Source organism: Episyrphus balteatus, chromosome 2, assembly GCF_945859705.1.
Source record: "Episyrphus balteatus chromosome 2, idEpiBalt1.1, whole genome shotgun sequence".
NCBI classification, from domain to species: Eukaryota; Metazoa; Arthropoda; class Insecta; order Diptera; family Syrphidae; genus Episyrphus; species Episyrphus balteatus.
This window is the reverse complement of record NC_079135.1, coordinates 100,771,913-100,793,802: the sequence shown is the minus strand read 5'-3', so window position 1 is coordinate 100,793,802 and position 21,890 is coordinate 100,771,913. Positions and strand designations below refer to the sequence as shown.

Genomic DNA, 21,890 nt, shown 5'->3' with positions numbered 1-21,890 from the left:
TGATTAGTGCAACTTTTTTTTTAAATTTCATTTATGAAGATGTACCTATTCTTAAGCCAACACTATGCATTGAAACTAAAAATGAAAAAAATAGAGGTTAAAAGGTTTTTCAAGTTTTCAAATAATTTTAATTTTTAACTCTCTCAAATTTGTTTTTGATATATTTACTTTTCTTTCTTTAAATTTAGCGTTAAAGTCGTTTAAAAAAAAATTCTTACAAATATATTTAAAAAAAAAGAAAAAAGATATTAAAAATGTTTTTACCACCACCTTGCAATAATTATGGAAAAAAGATTTAAGCTACAATTTCCCAGAAAATGTATTCTTTTTATTTTTAATTTTTTTAATTGGCAGTTTTTTTTTGAGAATTTTTTAAAAATAATAGGAAAACCAGCCAATTTATTTTGAAATAAATAATATTTCGTTTACTCTCGTCCGATATTTATGACTTCCAATTTTATTATTTTTTTTGTTATTGTTTAAGCTTTATGTATGTTAAAAGCTACTCATCTTTATGTTCAAATTGATTCGGTCATTAAAGAAAAAGTTAGATAATAAAAATTATAATAGAAATATTATAGGTTCTATTTCATAAATGCTACGTTCATAATAATAATAATAATAATAATAATAATAATAATAATAATAATAATAATAATAATAATAATAATAATAATAATAATAATAATAATAATAATAATAATAATAATAATAATAATAATAATAATAATAATAATAATAATAATAATAATAATAATAATAATAATAATAATAATAATAATAATAATAATAATAATAATAATAATAATAATAATAATAATAATAATAATAATAATAATAATAATAATAATAATAATAATAATAATAATAATAATAATAATAATAATAATAATAATAATAATAATAATAATAATAATAATAATAATAATAATAATAATAATAATAATAATAATAATAATAATAATAATAATAATAATAATAATAATAATAATAATAATAATAATAATAATAATAATAATAATAAGGACTTAGGGAGTTTTCATTGGAGGACGACTATATGTTCGATAATGTATTTTGTTATCTCAATTGTGCAATTGCATGGAGTAACACCACTTTTATTCATTGCTCACTCACAGTTTCGATAAAAAAAACTTAATGATCAAGAATAACACTGGCCAACAATTTTCAACTTTTTAAAATTTTCCAGAAATATTTATATCAAATTTTATAGATTTGCGTTCAGTAAGCTCAAAAATAATATTGTTTTCTTTCAAGCAGCTCTAGTTTTTGAAATATTTAATTTTTCAGTTTTGTGGAAATATTCATACTAAGTTTTTCTTATTTTGAGCGTTTATTTAAATTTTCCAGAAAAATTTATATTAAATTCAATGTATTTTGAGTCAGTAAACCTAAAAATCCCATTAATTTTTTTCTAGGACCTCTATTTTTTGAAATATTTTAGTTTTTCACATTTTGGGGGAAATTTCATACTATTTTTTTAGATTTAATTATTACAAGCGCTTGGTAAGCTTTGTCGGAAATATTAACTTCGAATGTAATGTATTTCGGTTCAGTAAGTAAAATAAAAATATAAAAAAAAAAATTTTTATAAGTAAGAAAAAATTTAACAAAAAAAAAAATTGTATGAATTTCTATGCCTTTTCATGTATGAATAATTTTAAAACTAGAGCTGCTAGAAAAAAAACGAAAAAAACGTTATTTTTGTAATCAGCACCCTTAATTTAGTTAGAAATGATAAACAACGCCCTGGAAAATTTTTGTGTGTTGGGCAGTATAGGTAATTGAAAATTTCAGTACTTGCCATTGCCATATGACAAACTGGGAAAGCTTGTTTTTTTTTCTAAAAAAAAATGGCTCCCACGATTTTGAATACAAAAATATGTCCACTGCAGAAAATTATAGGTCCTTATTTTTACCGAATTATTTAAGAAAAATTCTAAATAATTCTTAACAAGAAATTAATAGACCAGTGCCGATGCCTTCAAAAACATTAAAAAGTACAAAAAAATCATAGTAGGATGAAACCCATTGGAAAAGGAGGGGAATATGATAAGAATGAAAGGAAAAATAAATTACGGGCAAGCCGAGTTCGGGAAGTGGGTGGGTTAAGTTTTTAGTGGTAAAAAATGGTATATCTCGATTTCCGGCAAAACTACAAATCCTATAGAAAAAAGTTGTATGGCAAAGTTGTAGGTAATAAAAAGATCTACAACTTTTGTATCAACAATTTTTTCACATAACCTCAAAATTTATGTGAAAAATTCAAAAAACCGAGTTTTTGGTTTCTTATTTTTATCTTTTTCAAAAACAAACATTTTTCTACGAAATTTGGTGAAAACTTACCTTATTATGTCTCAAATACACTGTAATTTATTTGATTTAAAATATTAATTTGTTCACCTTATTTTGACTTAATACCAAAAAAACACCCTAATTTTCAATCGAAAATTCACGTGTCAAAATATCAGCTTTTTTCAAAAAGTCGGTGGGCATTTCGTTCGTTAAAATGTCTATTTTCTGATGGTGTAAAAAAAATTGTACATTAGTATACTATAGAACATGTTCTAGTAAAATTCAAAAAATGAAAAAAGCTTGAATTCGAAAAAAAATTTTTATCATTGTTTACAATTTTGGCCTATTTATTCAAATTTACACTTTAATTACTCAAAAAACGTAAGATTTCATGTAACATTGATTAATCTTACGTTTTGTGAGTAATTAAAGTGTAAATTTGAATAAATAGGCCAAAATTGTAAACAATGATAAAAATTTTTTTCGAATTCAAGCTTTTTTCATTTTTTGAATTTTACTAGAACATGTTCTATAGTATACTAATGTACAATTTTTTTTACACCATCAGAAAATAGACATTTTAACGAACGAAATGCCCACCGACTTTTTGAAAAAAGCTGATATTTTGACACGTGAATTTTCGATTGAAAATTAGGGTGTTTTTTTGGTATTAAGTCAAAATAAGGTGAACAAATTAATATTTTAAATCAAATAAATTACAGTGTATTTGAGACATAATAAGGTAAGTTTTCACCAAATTTCGTAGAAAAATTTTTGTTTTTGAAAAAGATAAAAATAAAAAACCAAAAACTCGGTTTTTTTAATTTTTCACATAAATTTTGAGGTTATGTGAAAAAATTGTTGATACAAAAGTTGTAGACCTTTTTATTACCTACAACTTTGCCATACAACTTTTTTCTATAGGATTTGTAGTTTTGCCGGAAATCGAGATATACCATTTTTTACCACTAAAAACTCAACCCACCCACTTCCCGAACTCGGCTCGCCCGTAATTTATTTTTCCTTTAATTTTCATCATATTCACCTCCTTTTCCAATGGGTTTCATTCTACTATGATTTTTTTTGGTTTCAAAAATTATCGACCCTGGTCTATAAAAAGATTACTTTGTTCGGAATTGAAAACATTTAAAAAGATATTTTTGTAATTTAAAAAAAAAATGTATGGTTTTGTTACATACTCTTATCCTGCTTTGTCATATTATTAAAAAATTATCTACGCTCATTTAATTCTTAATTCGATTAACTAAACATATATCTCCGAATATCTACTTTGTGTAACTTTTTATTCGTTGAGTTAAGAAAGAATACAAAAATGTGGGGTCATCTCCCGGCTCCCGCTTTAAAGTTACGGGCTTATATTTTAATATCTTCAACCTCCTCCGCCTCTTTGAAAAGTTAGCTGAAACGAAATGCATGCGCGTTTCCAAGAATAACCCACAATATTAACAATGCAGCACAATTTGTTGGTCGATTATGATTTTCAGGCTTAGATATACTGAACAACAAAGTTTCTAATTTCCTTATCCTTAAAATAAAGACCGATATCTATAAAAAGATTGAATGAAAGTGAAACGTTTTTCCGGTAAACATAACTATCATACTTCAATGTCTGACAATATGGTTGAAATTTATTTCAACTTTTATACATTTTTATCGTCATTTCACACAACTGCTTGTTTGAAACCGTATCTGTGGGCAACACATTCCTGAGAATAATATAATATCAAACAAATTGGTGTGGTTTAAAATTTGATATTTTCAAATTTAACTGAAAATCATAGTTTGTATTCAAAAAAATAATAAGACAACCCTTTTACATGCTGCACATTAACCTATATGAAGGGGGAGTGAACTCGAGCAAATCCATAAACTTAATCCTTACAAAGTTATGTAAATATACCAACAAAAATCAATAAAATTTCCTGTTTATTTCAAGGACATCATGTCATCATGTGTGAATATACTTTATTACAATACATATTTCTTTATTGTTGTCTTAAGGGATTCCAATGGTCTTTTTTTAATTTTTTTTTATTAACAACAATAAGTGACTAGTTAACCACCCTTCTGCTATATTTATTCATGCTATTCAGTTAGTTGTGCTGACGTATACATAATAATTTATTTTCTTGACCATATGGAAGGTAACTTTTAAACAATAAAAAATTAATTTGGTTTAGAAAATGGTCAAATGTAGGTAATAAAAATAAAATAAACTTTAACATTTCAAAAACGTAAAATTATGAAAATAATATTATTGAATTGTCGTCAAAATCTTTATAGTCAATCTATAATTGATATATGTTTTGTCTAAAAATAACTCGTTGCTGTAGGTACCTTTAGGTATGTTATTATTGAATTTAATATTCTATCGATCCATGTCTCCTACAACAACTACCGGCTCATGCACTTTTTATTATTACTTTCATTGCTAAAAAAGGGTTATATTCATAGCGGGAAAGAGTTAATAAAAGGCATTTGAAAGTGGTTAATTAAAAAAAAAAAAGTTTGAACTTTATTTTGAATTTTTTCCAAAACTTAATCGGTGTTGAAATGAAATGATCCAATTTTAGGGACTAAAATATTCATTTTTATTCTAAGCTTTATAATCCAGTCAAATAAGGGTTTAACCTCGGAATGAATGTTAGTAGAAATTTTTTTTGCTCAATATCTTCCTTTTGCCATTCTATAACATATCTCAAAAGTCTAGAAAAATCTCATGTCCGCTTGTCGCGATTTCAAGGTCAAATCGCGAAATGGAGATTTTCAAAATTAGCAAAAATAGGCTATGGTATTATATACACATATGATACATGATTTCAAGGTATTTTTTAATGCTGATTCCAAAAAATCTAAAACTAAGACAATCTGACGTCTCTGGAAAAAGTTATACCTGTTTTTCATCTGTCAACTCATATTATTATAACAGTTGCAAACTTACTGCCGAAAAACCCTGAAAAGTTATGGTAGAAGAACCAAATTTTGCATGAAGATTTTAGAATCCATCATTATTAAAAATCAAAACAATCCCTTACAAAAAATATATATACCTACGAAATAATGGTATTTTTTGATGGAGGGGCAAATTTTAGGATATGCACTAAAGAAGATTCTTGTTCATCTTAGGAATAAGTGCGATAGGCTAATTTTTTCATTTTAATCTTTGTTTGGATATTCTTTAACTACCCGCAAAAATCTAGAAAAATCTCATGTCCGCAAGTCCTAATTTTCTTGGTTTGAAGATAAGGTGCAGATTTTAAAAAATTGAAAAACTACACTTCAGATATTTGTGTCAGATCAACATGAATAAGGTGCATTACTTTTCAGGGATGGTCAGGTTGACTTGTTTGTGAGTTTTGTTGGAATAAGTGTTAAAAAATACCTTTAAATCATGTCGCTTATGTTGGTATACATATAAAAATTTAAACTTTTCTTATTAATTTTTTAAAATCTGCACCTTATTTTCAAACCAAGAAAATTAGGACTTGCGGACATGAGATTTTTTTAGATTTTTGAGGGTAGTTAAAGAATATCCAAACAAAGATTAAAATGAAAAAATTAGCCTATTAGCACTTATTCCTAAGATGAACAAGAATCTTCTTTAGTGCATATCCTAAAATTTGCCCCTCCATCAAAAAATACCATTATTTCGTAGGTATATATATTTTTTGTAATGGATTGTTTTGGTTTTTAATAATGATGGATTCTAAAATCTTCATGCAAAATTTTGGTTCATCTACCATAACTTTTAAGGGTTTTTCGGCAGTAAGTTTGCAACTGTTATAATAATATGAGTTGACAGATGAAAAACAGGTATAACTTTTTCCAGAGACGTCAGATTGTCTTGATTTTAGATTTTTTGGAATCAGCATTAAAAAATACCTTGACATCATGTATCATATGTGTATATAGTACCATAGCCTATTTCTGCTAATTTTGAAAATCTCCATTTCGCGATTTGACCTTGAAATCGCGACAAGCGGACATGAGATTTTTCTAGACTTTTGAGATATGTTATAGAATGGCAAAAGGAAGATATTGAGCAAAAAAAATTTCTACTAACATTCATTCCGAGATTTACCCCTTTTTTCTCCTTATTTTACTGTATTATTAAGATTAAAAAAAATTCATAGAAAATAATTTATATTTTATCAGAATATTAAACAATTTTTTTTTTTTATATTGAAATTGTTGAAATCAGATCAAAAAACACTAAAGCACATTTTGAATAATTGTTAACAGCAAAACGTAATAGCTAATGACTTTTTATTTTGTTAAAGTAACTACCTCTTTATGAATGACTTGCAGTTTTGTTACTCAGTAATTATCACTTAAAAATTGCAGGTGAACAATAGTGCAATTACTATTTTTTTAAAACCACCCATTAACGATATTATCAAGTTTTACCGATTCAGTTGTTCTTATTAACCAATTTTCTTTTTAAAAATAAAAAAAAAAAAAAATGGTGACAAGTCATTATTTTTCTCATTTTACCCAGTTGATTTTTAATTACAATTTTTTCTTTGATTTCAGTATAAAATAAAACAAAATTAAGACAATGGCTCTGGGGGATGATGATGATAATAAGATGCCATTGAAGGATCGAACTTGCAATGATGAGGACACAGACTTGAATATGACAGCCGAGACTAGACTTGAACAAAGGTATAATTATAATAATTATAATACAGTTAATAAGTATTATCCTTTTTGTCCTAAAAATATATCCCAAACAAATTTATTAATCAATAAAATTATAATTGATAGAGAATACCCATAACAGAATACAACCGAAAATAGGCAAATGTAATTATTTATTGTGATTATTTCGGAGTAAAGTAAGTTTAGAGTAAGGAAGTAAGGAAAGGGATAAAGTGTATAAAACAAATAATTAATTTATAGGTAGTTTTAGAGATTTAATTTAACTAAAATGACAGATCTAGTGGCATTAGGAAATGCTATTATTATTACAAAAACTACAAAATTCTCTATGCTTTAGGACATAACTATTTAACACCTTTTCTTCCTTAAAAAAAATTACATACATCATAATTTGTTCTATGTGCATTTTTTTGTGTTAGTTGTACTTTTCAACAATTATACGAACAATTCATTTAAGTTTCATTTAAAATTGCTGCATTATTAATTGGTTAGATTTTATCGGCAGGTAGCTAATAGAAATAAATTATAACACCAACTATGAGTTTGTGATCTTAAATCATATATATAATAGTACAGAAAGTGAGGTTTATAATTCTTTATGACATTATTTTGCGAATAAACACGAAAATAATATTAAAAAAAAAAATAAAATAACAAACTTCTCAAATAGGTACAGCGGAATTTTTATAAACAAAAATACTCATTTTGTCCTGATTCAAATGAAAATGACCATTGCTTTTTTTACTGTTATTAACGAAACCTGCCATTGAACCGGTTATTTTGATTTTGTTTGTAAATGACCTAACCAATTTCAACTAAATATTTTGTATAAAAAAATATAGTTTGAATTTAAAACCCAAGATAAAATTTCCAAAATTGGTTTAAAAAAATTATTTATTTTTCCATTTGTGAATGCTGCAAAAAGTTTTAACATTCATAGCATTTTTAACACAAAATCAAGCACGTACGATCCAGCATCCAGTCGTGAATTTTACTCTTCGATGATAAAGTATTTTCACAAGTTAGTTCCTGACACACCCTAGTATTTAGTTATTTTTCTTTGGACACGCGGGCGTATGCGTACTTTTTTAATTCATGAATTTAAACCTTCAAATCTGTTTTTTTTTTTAATGTTGGCCATTCACTTAAGTAGTAAATAATTTAAGGCGTTTAAGTTTCAAACTGACACATTAATGGCATTTCATTTCATATAAAATTACGGAGGATGTCTGTTGCAATGCATTGCTTACAAAAAAAAAAATTAAATAAAATTACTTATATCAAAATGAAATACGGTTTTTGCACCTGAAACCTACCTTTTTGTGCGTTCAATTATAAATCAAAATCGGATGCATGCACATTAGACTGATTCAAAAAAATTTGTTTTTGTTTTGTTCAAAGCATTACCGAAAATATTGTTGGAAATGACGAAAATAATACTGTAAAAGTTTCAGCCCTTAATATTAACATTAAGTACCGTGTCGCATCGCAAATTTCTATTTACCATATGATTTACATGGGAAAGATTGTGTTTTTGAGTTTGGAATTTTATAACTTTTAATCATTTTTTTGTATAAAATTGAATGCTCTACAGAAAAGCTCTTAATATTTTTTTTGATAAACTGCCCCGTTCCGAAGTTATTCAACTTTAAAATATAAAATGTAATTTTTTATTAGGTTTTTTTCAAAAATTTGGCAAACTTTTCGAATATTGTATGTTGTGTTTTGGTTTCACAGACCCTTTTATATAACTCTCAAACCCCTAATTCTATCATATTAGATTTCTTCAATAAATTCTTATTATTCATTTTTTCAACTAAAAATTAATTTAATTAATTTTTCGCGTCGGTTTTTTTTTTATTTTATAAATGCAATTTTGTAGAGCGTTCAATTTTATACAAGAAAATGTTTAAATCTAGCCTTTTTGATGAACCATTAAAAAGTTATAAAACTCCATACTCAAAAACACAATCCTTCCCAAGTAAATCATATGGGAAATAGAAATTTTGCGATGCGGCGGCGGTACTTAATGTTAATATTAAGGGCTGAAACTTTTACAGTATTTTTTTTTTCGTCATTTCCAACGATATTTTCGGTAATGCTTTGAACAAAAAAAAATTTTTTTTGAATCAGTCTAATGCACATATAATGTAAGAAAGACCAAAATGCTCGGAATCAAAAACTATTTTTTGATTGTACTAAGACTACAAAGCATATGTATACAAAAATTCAATGCAATCGGTTTAGTCGTTTAAGAGAAAGTAAGATAATATATTCAAAAAAAATGGTTCTTTCGGAGGAACCGCTCCATATTGATTTTTTGCAAAATCTTTTTTCATTATCAAATATGTTATGAAAACATATAGGACATCGTCGGCACAAAGCCAAAACCGCGAATCAACAAAGTTGTAGTTTTGAGAAAAAAGGCTTCAAATTTTTGGAAACTCTTGCAATCTTATGAAAACTCGTGCAACGGAAATTGATAGTTTAGGCTTCTAGGCAACAGATGGAGGATCGGGTCGACACAGTGAATAGAGGAACCGATAAATGCATTGAAAATAAAAAAAAACTTTGCCAGATACCTTAGTTTTTCCAATAAGTTTTCAAAGTAATTACCACAGCTAATAGAACTCCAAAAAAATAAAAACCAAACGGTTAAAATTACTATAAAAAAAAAATGTGACGAGATTCTCGGTACTTTGAGGGTCCCGAAGTATAATCTTATTTTCGGAATATGTCGAAAGTCTGAACTAAGTTATATCAACTGTAAGTTGCCATTATTTAACTCTCCTCATAAAACGGGTTTAATAACTCTTTTTCTTAAGAAAAGTTCAAAAATTATAAGATTCATGGATATTTTTTTATTCAAAAAGCGCGCTGGTCCACAAAATGTCATTTTTTTTTTGTTGAAAAATTACATGCTTTGGTTTAATATGAGAGGAAGATAACGGTTATTTAATTATCGACAAAAAAATTTAATTCAAATCTACAGAAAATTACTGAAAACAGTTCAAGAAAATTCCTTCAGCGCCAAATATTATGATCTTTTGATAGATACAGACATTCATCCGCTTTTATTTCGCATTCTCTAAAATCATGTCAAATATTAATCATGATAACAAGAATTTTAACAATCTAACAAACGTTTAACTAAGACAATGACCTTAACAAAATTGTCCAAAAACATTAAATAGTTTTTTTTTTAGGTGTACAATACATAGTAAACTATAATAATACAAGTAATTAAATGATTGTATGTAAGTACATAATCCTCAATTCTTCTACTATCCTTCCATACAGCGTATTTTGGTCATCAAGTTGGTAAAAAAATGTTAACAAGAAATACTTTCTAATAAATAATATAATCTTAGCTAAGACATTCCTAAAAACATGACTTCTCCGACTATAAAACATATATCAATAAACATGCACAAGAAAGTTAATTGATCAATCAGATAAGTTATGAACTTTCTTAGTACATTCGTTAATTAGATTTTAACACGATATACCTACACCTCTCACATGCCTTCAATCTGGGCTTAAAGTTTTGTCGACAATACTGGCTTGCTAATGAATGGCAGAACGGATAAGTTGTAAGGCAAAAAAAAAAAAAAAATCACACAACAAGTAGGTAGTATTTGTTGTTAAGCTGATTTAAGCCGGAGAAGCTTTTTTAAAAGCCTCGATCGTAAAGATCAGTCTTTCTGTGGCAATCATCATTAACGTATATTATAAGAGTCAATGATACTGCACTGATCTTTATAATTATTTTCTTTTTTTGTATAAAATTATTTTTTATTTAAAAATTTGGGAATTCTAATGTTAATTTATTTAAGGTTTTAGTGATCCAAATTTATATACTATTTGTTGACCATAAAGCGGTATTGAGATGTGGTAATTTTAGTGAACATCTGCGATGAACTCATGCACGACAATAAATTATTTATTACGTGCTTAAAATAATTAATCACACTTTTAATAGCTCTAATCATGATTTTACGCATAAATTTATTGCAAGAAAAAAAAAGTTATAAATAATTTATTTTTTATTTTTAGGCGAGAAAATATCCTAAAATGGATGAAACGACTGACAATAGCTCTAATCATATTGATTGGAGTCTTTTTACTCGGCTATATGTTCTGGAATCTAACTTTCAGTGGTAAGTTTGCAATTAATGATGTATAATTAGATGAAGTAGGTACTTTTTATACTTTCATCTCAAAAACTTATGAAGAGATTTATACTCTCTTTATACAAGAAAGTACTAACAAAATTACGAAATGACATAAATATATTATGTTTAACAGTTTGTAAATATTTTATAGATGCCAAAGAGCCGAAACTTGTTGTGGAAGATGTTCATATTGCGTCCTTAAATGATGGTGGAGTGGTGGTTCCGATGAGAGATGCTGAATCGGTACCGGCTACAACAATAACAATACCGACAACATTGAAACCAGATTCTCGAGATAATTCAATTAAAAATATACCAGAAGTAACGACAAAAGCTGCTGAAGTGCCTTCTCTTGAAGAATTTGAGTCTAAATTGGGTGTTTATGAAAAAGCGGCTGTTTGTTCAGATAGTGGCATTTGCAGTAAAGTCGGCAGGTAAGTGTCATTGAAGAAGCTTTATAGGTTTTTTGTGCAAAGTGGAACAAAAACAACTAGGCCGTAGCTAGAACAAAATTCATCAAGGGGCAGTTTTGTGAAATCATATTTTGGTGGGTGACCTTTTCTAAAGGAGTAAAGTTTTTTGTGAAACAATATTCATTTAACCTTTAAAATACTTCGATCAATTTAAGGGGTACAAAAAAACACCTTTATCAAGAAGTATTCTCCTTAGCTACGCACATGGCAATATTTATTCTTGTGAAGTTCATTAAGCAAATCGTACCTTGAAGACAAACAAATAAAAATCTCTATTTACACAATCATTCCACAAGATTATTGACCTTTAATTCTGCAGATTCAAAAAAAATGTTTTTGATTTTGGTAAATCCACTGAACAGCATGAGGCTATTTTAAAAATCAAATTGCAATTAATTTAATTTTTATTTGAAAACGTGTGAAAATAAAAACTTTTCACTTTTCATTTCAAACTGGTGGATGGGTGAGATCATGTGGTATTGATTAACCAACAAGTCATTTGATTTTTTTCAGAATTTGTGTAGGCGAAATTCGACAAGAAAAAAAAAACTATCAATCTGAAACTTAATAATAATAAATCCATCGATCAGGAATTGTTGTACAATTCAATATAAAAATACTGCAAAACATTATGTGTACTTCGATCCGGTTTTTATTTAATAATTTTAAAAGAACCAGAAATGTTGTTTGGAAATGAATTCAATGTCCAAATAATTTAGCGTCAAAAAAAAAGAAAAAAAATAGCATTATTGGAAGTTGTTTACAGTTCAAATAGTAATGCCAATGTCAAAACAAAAAAAACAACCACTAAAACTTAGTTTTGCATTTTTTTCTTTTGAAACAAAATATATAAATAGAATTAAATTTTAAGCTAAATTGGGTTCACATGTTTGGGGAATTATTTAAGAAACTAATTGTGGTCTCACATATTTCGGGGAAAGTTTTTTTTTTACAAGATGAAATAACATAAAACATAACATGTGGGAAAAAAAAGCTTTAAAATTTATTTTTGATTATTTTGTTGAATGAAAATGTATTTTCTTAAAAACATAACTATAAGTTGGAAACGGCGAGAAAATCTGTTTGTGATGTTAAGGAATTTTTTTAATGACGTGGTTTTAAGGTGATTCCCCTGAGAAGAAACGGAAATAGTTATAAGTGCCGAAATTGTATTTGGTAATAGTTTTAAATGCTTAGAAATTTTTTTGTCCATTTTTTATTGGGCAAAAAGAATGAGTTTTTTGAGAAAAAAAAAAACAAAATAAATTAAAACTTATGTCTTACGATGATGGAAACGGTCAAGAAAAAGAATCCATCGGTTCCATCTGCACATCCAGAAAGTGCCTATATTTTGAGCAATGTATTAAAAGATTTTTAAAAAATTTAGTTTTAAAGAAAATTTCTGCAAAAAAAAACTTTATTACTGAAAGAAAAGAAGAAAAAATCAAAATCTTTCAAATCCTCATAGTTTTAAGAAAAAATGGTTCAAAAAGACCTAAAACAGTAGATTTTGAAAGCCCATATTCTATCCAATTTTAGCCGTATTCAATTTTTGTGACCATTCTGTTGAAAGATAAAGTATCTTCTAATATCTATAAATGCTCAAATGATAAAAGTAGACTATTTAGTAAAAACATCAAAAATTTCGTTTTTTCTCTTTTATGAATAGTTTATCTTAAGTTTTTTACAATATTTCAGTTTTAATTTTTTAAAGGATACACATCGATAGGAAATTTAATAATCTACAAAAAATTACTAAATACAAATTTTCAAATTCGGCTTGCTTTTCAAGTTATAGACAAAAACTCAAAAAGTAACAGACAAAGTCGAAAATACTGATCGTTACACAAATGGTCATATCTTTATAATTTATTCATTAAAAAATTATTATCTTTTCATTTTTGCCAGAAAGTGTACTATACACAATAAACTTAAAACTATGATAGTGGAGTAACTAAAGCTAAAAAGTTGGCAATATTAGAAAACCCGGCCGAACAGCTTAGATTTTGAAAATCTTTTTTTCAAACGTAGGTAATTAAAAATACTTTAAAGTCTTTAGATTAAAAATTGCCGGTGTTGCCGTTTTGATTTTTTAAATTTTTGTGAACAAAGAAAAATTTTTCAAAAATTTTGCTTAAATTTCATAAATTAATTGATGCCAAAAGATTGTCTAGGAAATTCAAGGAAAGACAAAATACATGGGAGTGAGGGACAATCTTTCATCGTTCAATTCATTAAAATTAAAATAAAGTTGATTGAATGAAGGGCTTTTGAAAGAATTCTAATTGAACTAAGATTTTTGAAAAAAAAAAAATTATTGATAACATTTTAAGATGTCGTTTTAAAAACTTTTTTCGTATTATAAAATCGTTTATTTTCAATTTTTTTTGGCCACATTTATTATGATTTGATATTATAAAAGGACTTGTCAAAATGTTTTACGGTTTACGAAAAAAATTAAAAAGTATATCATTTTCGAAGAAATTTTTGTTAATAGAAGTTTTGAAAAAAATTTAACTTATTTTCTTTTTAAAGTTCAACATTTAAATATTAAGTTATTTTTAATTCATTCAATACCCTTATTGTTGAAAGTTAAGTAGCAAAAGCTTTAAGTTCTTATTTGCCAAAGTCTTTGAGAAATTTAATTATTTCAATGCAAAAATTCAGTTTTTATCAAGAAAATCCCATGAAATTGAAGTAATTTTTATATTTTTTTTTAAACTGTAATATATATAACCTTTTCCTCTTCGGAATTCAACTGATAAAATTTATGGCCAAAAAAAATTTTCTAAATAAATTCATATTTTACTACGAAAAAAAGCCATTTAAAATTTTTTAATAAGGTTTTTTTTTCCAAAATTTTGAGTTGAGGACTATTCTTTCTAAAACTCTTGATTAAATTTAGTGGATTAAAATTTTACAGATAAAAATGAGATTCTGGCTTTTTAAAAACGTGTGTGTAAATATTGTAGGTGTTGCCGTTGTATTCAAAATATTTTTTTTGTGTTTGAAGTCAGTTTGTGAGAAAATTGCATTTATCGCTTAAACGATGGAAGAATGTCCCTTGCTCCCTTATATTTTTTCTCCTTAAATTACCAAAAGGATCTTTTGCTATCATTTGTTTTATAAAATTTAAGGAAAACAAATGGTTTTGTTCAAAAAAATTTAATTTTAATTTTAATTTTAAAAGACAATACGGCAACATCCGCAATTTTTAATCTATAGACTTTAAAGTATTTTTAATTACCTACGTTTGATAAAAAAAAAATCTTCAAAATCAGAGCTATTCAGCCGGGTTCCCTAATAATTTGCTTTAGTTACTTTACTATAACTAGACTTTTTCTTTTAGAATTTGTATTCAGTATGATAGAGCAGTTTTGATTTAATTGTGCAGAGCGGTTCAATGTTTCCCGTTGAGAAAATCCAGAATTTCATTTGTTGTAAAAACAGCTTTTCAAAGATATAATTTTCTCAGTTTTATTATGACCAATATTTCATGGTGCATTTCTATAGTCATTTGTTATATCAAACTTACATAATATTATTTCAAAATACAGGGCCTATGAAAAAAATCCGTTTTAGACCCCTAATTTTTTTTTTAATATCTTTCTCATGCGTAGGGGGAAGTGGTCACCCTTCGTACAGTGAGCTTAAAACAAAAACTAAACGGTATTCAAACACTTGCTTACTAGTGTGCATAGACATAGTAGGCGCCGAGCTGCTAGATAAATTTTGAATCCTAAGTGCAACGGATTCGGTCGCCACAAGACTTTTAGTGTTTTTTAGTGCTCTGAGTAATTTTTTTATGTACATTTGATGTCATGTTGTGTTTAAGTTAAGTATGTTTTTGGCTTAACAGTAATGAAGAATTGTTGTTTAAAGTGTTAAATTTGTGTTTTAATTATAAATATTGCAAAATCTCAGTACATTTTTTCAAAAATCGATTTTTCTGCATTATGTACAGCTTGGGGAGCATTCGTACAGTCAAACATGGGGTACATTCGTACGCATACGTATGCCCGCCAGTAAATTTTCTTGAGCAGATAACAATCAAAACACGGAGTTACAGTTTTATTGAAATGAAATTTAAACCTCTATAATAAGTTTTTCGCATTCTATAGTAAATTAAGGTTGGTATTTTTATATATGTAAATAATAATTTGTTTCAGAATCGTCGAATCGTGAAAAATTGAGTTTTTTATTTGTTTTTGTTTTTTTCTGAGTCAAGTTCAATTAATTAATAAATTAATAAGTAATTAAATGTTTTAAAACTCAAATTTGGCATTTGACAAATCAAAAGTTAGTCAAATTAACGTTTTAAATATCCTGTACGAATGTACCCCATGTGCTGTACGAAGGTACCCCACGGGTGGGGAGGATTCGTACAAAAATATAATCCCAGTAAAATGGCTATAACTATTTAAGCCTTTGACTTAGAAGTGTCAAATTTTTTTGTAAAGTGTAATAATATACATATTACAAATAAAGTCCATTTTCTCGAAGCTGGAGTGAGTAAATAAATAACTAAAAATAAATAAGTAAAAACTGTACGAAGGGTGACCACTTCCCCCTACCTCTAATTAGTCTTTTGTCGAAGGTCTATGACTGCAAGAAAATCTTCACGACTTGGTTTTGAAATTTTTTTAGTTTTTTCAGTACCTTTTTTAACTATTGAATAAATTTGTCTATCATTAAAAAAAAAGTCAACGCTTTACGACTTACCGTTTAAAAAATAACCTCATTTTTTCAATGTCGTGTTACCCCTATTTACCCTATAAAATCTAAAATTTTGTTTGCCTTAAACCTTCTCCTCTTATGACTCTTTGATTTAAAAAAAAATTAAGAAAATAAGTCAGGCCGGTTAGCGAACGTACACAAAACCAAACTTTAATATATATAATATAGATTAGTTTTCATATTGAACAAATGTTACGTATACACCACAGTCACCCCTTAACAAAAAATGGTGTAGATGAAATTCTCAATCGATCTAAAACACAAAGGTATCAAATAAAAGCCAATGAAAGAACTAACATATCCAAATATTATTTACTAATTGGCCCGGAAAACGTTGTCCTACCGCTTTTGGTAGTACGATGATTTTTAATAGTACGATGTGAAGAAGTGTTTATTTGGTTTTATGAACGATGTTACTTATTATAAAATTTTCTATCAATTTTTAATTTAACCGAATTTTAAACACTTCAAAACTACCTGTAATTTATTTGGTCAGAAAGCAGTTGCTTAAATATCACTTAAAAAACGAAAAAAAAAAAAACAAATACAAAATTTTCTGCATTGAAAATAAAAACAAAAATTTGTTTTAATATTCGTCAAGAAGGGTGTAATTACGCCCTAAACGTCGACGAAATATTAAATCACAAGACAGGCCTACACCCCACTTAGGATCATAATTTAATTTTTATTAAATTTTTTTTTAATGCAAGGTATTTTTTTTTTTTTTACAATAAAAATTTTATTTTCAATGCAAATGTTCTGTAGTTGCAATAACATTTTTTTTAATGCAAAATTTTTTTATTTGCAATTAATAATTTTTTTTTTATTTCAAATGCATTTTTTGGCAAGTGATATTTTTAGAACCCTGATTCAGAACTAGTAAACTAAGGAAAGCAAGATCAATTCACAGTGATTGCTGGTTTTTTATTTCCATCAGGACCCTTAAATTCATGTCTTCAGTATAAACTTATTTATTCTTCTTAATTAAAATTTTACAATATTCAGAGTATTAACATTTCTTCTTTCTTCTATTTCAGTGACATAATCAAACGTGGTGGCAATGCCGTTGATTCCGTTCTATCTGTTCTCCTTTGCAATGGTATCGTCACAATGCAAAGTATGGGCATTGGAGGTGGTTTTATAATGAATGTTTTCATTAAAAAAGACAATCGTGCTTATACAATCGATGCCCGAGAAGTTGCACCATTTAACGCCCACGAAAGTATGTTTGTTAAACAACCATCAGCATCATTGAGCTCACCCGAAGCAATAGCAGTTCCTGGCGAAGTTATGGGCTATTATCAAGCTCATACTCGTTTTGGTTCATTGCCATGGAAACAGATCATAGAACCAGCGATCAAAATTTGCGAAGAAGGTTTTATTATGTCAGAACATCAATTTGGTGCTTTGGGCCTTAAACCATCGGTTAAGAATGATACTCTTTTGAGGTAAGCTGGCACAAATTTTCATCATCTTTTGGTTTCTTATGGTAAACTTTTTTTTAGATCAGCTTTTGTCAATAATGCTACCGGTGAATTCCATGAGATGGGTTCCAAAATTATGCCACCACGAGAACTTTGTCAGACTTATGTCAATCTTTCTAAAAACGGTCCATTGGACTTTTATAATGGTTCGATAGCTAAGGATATTGCTGCTGACTTAAAAGACTTGGGAAGTATTGTAACTGCTGATGATCTCGAGGCTTATAGTGCTGATTTTGTAAGCTCGATTTCAATGCCTTTGGGAAGAGACACCCTGTATGCGGTTCCACCAGTTGGTAGTGGTTCCGTTGTGGCACATATATTGAGCATTTTGAATGGTTACAATCTTACCAAAGACAGTTTTTCAAATGAAACCACAAAGGCTTTGTTCTTACATCGAATGGCTGAAGCATTCAAGTTTGGATTTGCAAAACGGTGGGAACTTAGTGACATGAGATTTAATGATGAGCTCAGAGATGTAAGTTTTCGAAAGTCTCAAAAACATGATATTTGATTTATTTTTGGTTTCTAAATTTTTCAAAAGCTTGTAAGTCAACTAACCTCAACCGACTTTGGAGAAGAACTAAGAAAAAAGATAAATGATTCAGCTACAAGTGATAATAATGAGTTTTATGGAGCAAGATTTTCCTCTAAAGATGACTTTGGAACTTCACACATTTCAGTGTTAGCACCAAATGGTGATGCAGTTTCTGTAACAAGTTCTGTAAATCATTAGTATGTATTATATCCCTTTCCGTATCTTCCCTCTTCTTAATCAATTTTTTTCAGCTTTGGAGCAGGATTCACTGGAAAACGTACTGGAATTTTATTCAATAGTGGAATGGATGATTTCTCCACTCCAGGGGTACCAAATCAATTTGATTTACCTCCAGCACCATCGAATTTTATTGAACCGCAAAAACGTGCAATGTCTTCGATGTCACCAATGATCTTGACAAATAGCACAGGTCATGTGAAGCTTGTTATTGGATCAGCTGGTGGTTCGAAAATTATTACAGCTGTAGCGCAGATTATTGCGAGAGTGGTTTGGTTTGGAGAAGATATTAAAACCGCAATTGATGCGCCAAGAATTCATCATCAGCTGATACCAAATATTTTGAGCTATGAGAATGAGAGTTTAGAGGTAAGAAAGAAGCAACTTCTTAGAAATATGTGTTGTATGATTTTTTTTTAATGTTTAAAAGTTTGATATTTAGTGAGCTCCAATAATTGAACAAATTATCAATTTCAACGAAATTAAAATATCATTATTTTAAGTAGTAAAAACAACAACAACTTCAAAAAAAAATTCTATTAGATTTTCAAAAAGATAGAAATTACTTAAAAAAACAAATTTTTGAAAACCCTGGTTTACTCATGTGTGTAAACCAGGGTCTTAAAAGTCAGATTACAAGTATAGGATTCGAAAATAACCGAGTTTGAGATAATATGAGGTATGGAGAGTGCTACAGCCAAAACTTCAGAAGCCATTTGTTTCAAAAATTGTAATTAAGTGAGATTAAGAGTTTCAGGTTGTTGTCTAGTCTATAGGGCAAATTGGATCAAAATAAGCGGTACGTGACGTATGACCAAAATGGAAGAGATTGTTTTTCTCTTTAACGGCTTTCACAATTTTGTTCAAAAAATATACATAAGCTCCTACTTCTCAAATTTAAAAATATTTTTTGAACCGTTGGGTACCAAACATTTTTTTGAATTTTGAATAAATTCATACTTTTTTTTCTAAAAAATCGACTTTTTGAAAAGAGAACCATGACTTATTTTGAAACTTTCTGTCGGTTAGTGGGCATAGCAATTTTTTTCAAAAAATATATTTAAGGTAAAAACTGTTTTAAAATATTTTTTTCTAAAAATTGTTTTTAATACAAGAAATTAAAAAACATACTTGAATTGAAGTTAAAAACATTTAATAATATGTTTTTGTAATTTTCTAAACAAATTTGGTATTTGGTTTGGTTAAATTTTTTGTATAAGTAAATTAAATGCATTTTTTAAAGAGTTCTTACATAAAAAGCTTTAATATTCTAATTGTTTGATTTTCAGAATTATTTTTTAAAGGAGGTATTTTTTACAATTCATGTGTAGGTATACTAGACTGATTCAAAAAAAATTTTTTTTTTTTTTGTTCAAAGCATTGTTGAAAATATTGTTTGAAATGACGAAAAAAAATACTGTAAAAGTTTCAGCCCTTAATGTTAACATTTAGTACCGCCGCATCGAAAATTTCTATTTCCCATACGATTTGTATGGGAAAGATTGTGTATATGTGTTTAGAATTTTTTATCTTTTTAATGGTTCATCAAAAAGGCTAGATTTAATCATTTTCTTGTATAAAATTGAACGCTCTACAAAATTGCATTTATAAAATTTAAAAAAAACCGACGCGAAAAATTGATTAAAATAATTTTAAGTTGAAAAAATGAATACTTCGAATTTATTGAAGAAATCTAATATGATAGTATTAGGGGTTTGAGAGTTATATAAAAGGATCTGTGAAACCAAATCACAACGTAGAATACAAATACTTGAAAATTTTGCCAAATTTTTTGAAAAACCTAATAATTTCGTCAAAAAATCGGAAAAAAATGAGAAAAAACTACTTTTTATATTTTAAAGTTGAATAACTTCGAAACGCGGGGGTAAATCAAAAAAATTAATAAGAGCTTTTTTGTAGAGCGGACAATTTTATAAAAGAAAATGATTTTGTCAAGCCTTTTGGATGAACCATTAAAAATATAAAAAATTCAAACAAGTCTAGGAACACACATGCGATTTTGGTCGCACGATTATTCAGTCGCAAAAATGGATTACAAGAATTTCAATACCTGCTTCCAAAAAATAGCAGCAATTAAAAATTTGAAAACTGTCCCCACAGTCATTGAAATCTCTGTGATCTATTTTGCGATTGAATAGTCGCGTTATAAAAATCGCATGTGTGTTCCTAGCCTTAAATGAAATTTCTTATTTATTTGAGCGTTCCAGGAAAACTTTTGTAAAAACTGTCCTTAGGTGCCCACTTCTCCCCTACCTACCTTTGCATGTACTCTAATTTTGATATTTGTCACATAAATTCTAGGAAAAAGGTTAGGTGGGGTTACCGCCTTGATAAATTATTTTTTTTTTCTAAAAAAAAAAAAAACATACTAAACGTTTTTCTCTTTACATTTTTCGTCTGGAGATAATTATATCTTTAGCTGTCAGTTTTTTGTATGCTCATTAAATTATTTAACAAAGTACGTAGATTAAAAATAATTTATTTTCTGAAGAAAAACCATCATTAAGCATCCTTAAGGAATTTTTGTTTACAATTTCTAAAATGTTGATGAGTCTATTTAATTTTAATCAATTTTATTTTATCTTTCCAGAGCATAGCCAAGCTTTTAGAAGCTAAAGGACACAAAACAGTACGTTTTCTTGGTAGAGGATCAACAATGTGTGGAATAGCACAAAATCGAACGGCCATTTATGCGAATGCAGATTTTCGTAAAAGAGGTGGAATAGATGGTTTTTAGGAAAAAAAAAAACAACAAATATCCATCATCACTTGTAGTGTGTACACAATTCTTATACACAACAACAATTTTTTTGTACAAAGTAAAAAAAAAAAATGTGAAAAAAAACTCATTAAACATCCCAATCACACAAAAATCCATAATATGCCGGATTATTTTTTTGGAATTTAAACTCTATAAAAATGAGATGATTGACATTAAAAAAAGGACACAAATTATTATCTAGTTAAAAAATAAAAAAAAAAATCGCCTTAAATATAATTATTTATAAAATTAGATTATATACAATATATTATATATACCTGTAACAAGTATTTTGTTTGGTTGTTAATTTTCTCATTATTTCTCTATTTTTTTTATATAACAATCTTTATCCCAACAGTGCTATATTATATTTATCAATATTTTTTTTGTAATTTATTATTATTTTTTTTGTATTACAAATCGAATAAAATAAAAAAAAAAATAACACAAAAATACAGTTTGAAAACCAAT

General features: G+C 27.4%; 1 protein-coding gene across 7 annotated transcripts in view; it reads left to right on the top strand.

Moving 5' to 3' along the window:
- LOC129911836 (glutathione hydrolase 1 proenzyme-like) overlaps positions 1–21,515 on the top strand; it is a 126,558-nt gene extending 105,043 nt beyond the window's left edge. For 3 of the 7 annotated variants that reach the window (XM_055989804.1, XM_055989803.1, XM_055989802.1), the window contains exons 2-9: positions 6,868–6,999; positions 11,053–11,156; positions 11,305–11,605; positions 17,419–17,829; positions 17,887–18,340; positions 18,407–18,597; positions 18,652–19,006; positions 21,249–21,507. In XM_055989804.1, the coding sequence (XP_055845779.1) occupies positions 6,893–6,999; positions 11,053–11,156; positions 11,305–11,605; positions 17,419–17,829; positions 17,887–18,340; positions 18,407–18,597; positions 18,652–19,006; positions 21,249–21,395 (2,070 nt within the window). In that variant the 5' untranslated portion in view covers positions 6,868–6,892 and the 3' untranslated portion in view covers positions 21,396–21,507. Of the gene's footprint in view, positions 1–6,867; positions 7,000–10,724; positions 10,891–11,052; positions 11,157–11,304; positions 11,606–17,418; positions 17,830–17,886; positions 18,341–18,406; positions 18,598–18,651; positions 19,007–21,248 lie in introns of those variants that run through there. The other 4 variants (XM_055989801.1, XM_055989805.1, XM_055989806.1 and 1 more) reach the window with 4 other exon arrangements.
- Positions 21,516–21,890: the final 375 nt, after the last annotated feature.